At 51.7% G+C, this 1633-nt stretch overlaps 1 protein-coding gene across 1 annotated transcript in view; it reads right to left on the bottom strand.

The window, feature by feature from the left end:
* LOC102239347 (neuron-specific protein family member 2) overlaps positions 1–1633 on the bottom strand; it is a 37194-nt gene that overhangs the window by 35193 nt on the left and 368 nt on the right. The window contains exons 2-3 of the mRNA XM_005879442.2: positions 1498–1633; positions 488–638 (exon numbers count right to left, since the gene is read on the bottom strand). Coding sequence (XP_005879504.2) covers positions 488–616 — 129 coding nt within the window. The 5' untranslated portion in view covers positions 617–638; positions 1498–1633. The remainder of the gene's footprint in view (positions 1–487; positions 639–1497) is intronic.

Below are 1633 nucleotides of genomic sequence, written 5' to 3'. Positions count from 1 at the left end.
TTGGCCCCACCTGGGCGCTCACCGTCTGCACTGCTTGGCAAGAGCCTTTACCGTGATGCACGCATTGGTAGGGATTTGGTAACCTGTCTTTCTATAACCAGCTTCCAGCACAGGGACAGGCCCTTCACAGGTGCTAACTAAATGCTGGTTGGACCGCATCCGGTTCTCTGTCCCCAAATCTGCAGCAGTCAATTTCTGAAACATCTCCCCAAAATAATCTCGGCCACCTTTTAGAAGCTGATTATCAGTGTTCATCTGCCAGGATCAACCCTTAAAAAGGAAGACATGTGAACCAAACAAATGAAGGCACACTCACCACAGATCTGAAAGCACACAGGTGACGTCATGCCTTTGGAAGGAATGACTATATTGGACAAGAAAGGGGCTGTGTTTGGCTGACGCAGAAGGAAAGGGTCTGGGTGGGATGTTTTGCTGCTTTATTTCCTGAGACGGGAGGAGGGGCTGGCGGAGAAGGGCCCGGCCCTACCTTTTCCGGAGCAGGCAGCTGCAGGTGATTCACCTCCAGGGGGGTGATGAGAGGGACGGTCTGGAAGCCATCCTCCACCGAGGGCGGCTTGGCGCCTTTCTCGCCCGGGGTGCTGTTCAGCTTCACCATCCTTGTGCCTTTCTTCCCGGACCTAGGCGAGCAGTGGGATTCTGGTTACGGTGGGGGGCGAGGCAGGGAGAGGAACAGCGCTGTCCTCAGCAGCCCACTGGGCGGCTTTCAGTGGAGAGAGCAGGCATTGATCTCCCGCTAGATTTCCTTACACGATTCCCAGGACAACTTCTTTAATCATCAAAATACGCCATCTGCCCACAGGGCTCGACAGCCCTCAAATTTGCGAACATCCCAGGTGCACACACACAAAACATATACAAGCTTAAAAGTATATCCCAGACACCAGAGCGAGGCAGGTGTAGGATCTAGAGAGAAGCTTATAGTGCACAATTAAATCCTGTTATTCTGGGTCACCCTGCAGCATGACAAATTTCTCCCTACCACCCTGGCTGCTATTTTATTCTATTGGCTTTTCTTCAGCAATCTCCCTGAAGCACAACAAATATCTTCACTGTCTCTATGGGGAATGGACCCTTTTATGTAACATGTATCTTGTACAGAAGATACAATTCCCTAAAACAAAACAAAAAGGAACCGGTTTGAACCTGACCCTGTTATTCAGCCACGAATGCCTCCATTTCCTCAATAGCAAAGGGCCATTTTTTATTTTATTTTTTTGCTCCCACGGAAAGTTAGCAAGCCCGGTATTGCAAGATTGCCAACGAGATAAACACATCGCATGTATTCCTCTCTGGCTCCCTTGGAACACGAGTGGCGCTCCCACCCCACCCCCAGAAGCCCAGCACAACTGAACGTCTCCTGTCAATCCCGCCGGTGGAACATCATGAGACAAAATAGGGTTGTTGCGGGGGTGAAGGGATGGCGGAGGGGTGGAGGGTGTTGGGGAGTGGTTAGAGCAAAAACAAATGCCTACTTACTGTGCTGCACTCTTGGGGGTCAGAGCAGATTCAAGCCAATTTGGAGAGCAGGAGCCTGGCCAAGAGTCCTCCCTCCTCGGCCGGGCTCGTGGTGCTGAAAGGACAGCGCCTTGCGCGTGTCTGGATCCGGGAGCTT

Source organism: Myotis brandtii, unplaced genomic scaffold (assembly GCF_000412655.1).
Source record: "Myotis brandtii unplaced genomic scaffold, ASM41265v1 scaffold6, whole genome shotgun sequence".
Classification (NCBI taxonomy): Eukaryota; Metazoa; Chordata; class Mammalia; order Chiroptera; family Vespertilionidae; genus Myotis; species Myotis brandtii.
The sequence above is the reverse complement of the archived record's forward strand: the minus strand, read 5'-3'. Positions and strand labels throughout refer to the sequence as shown.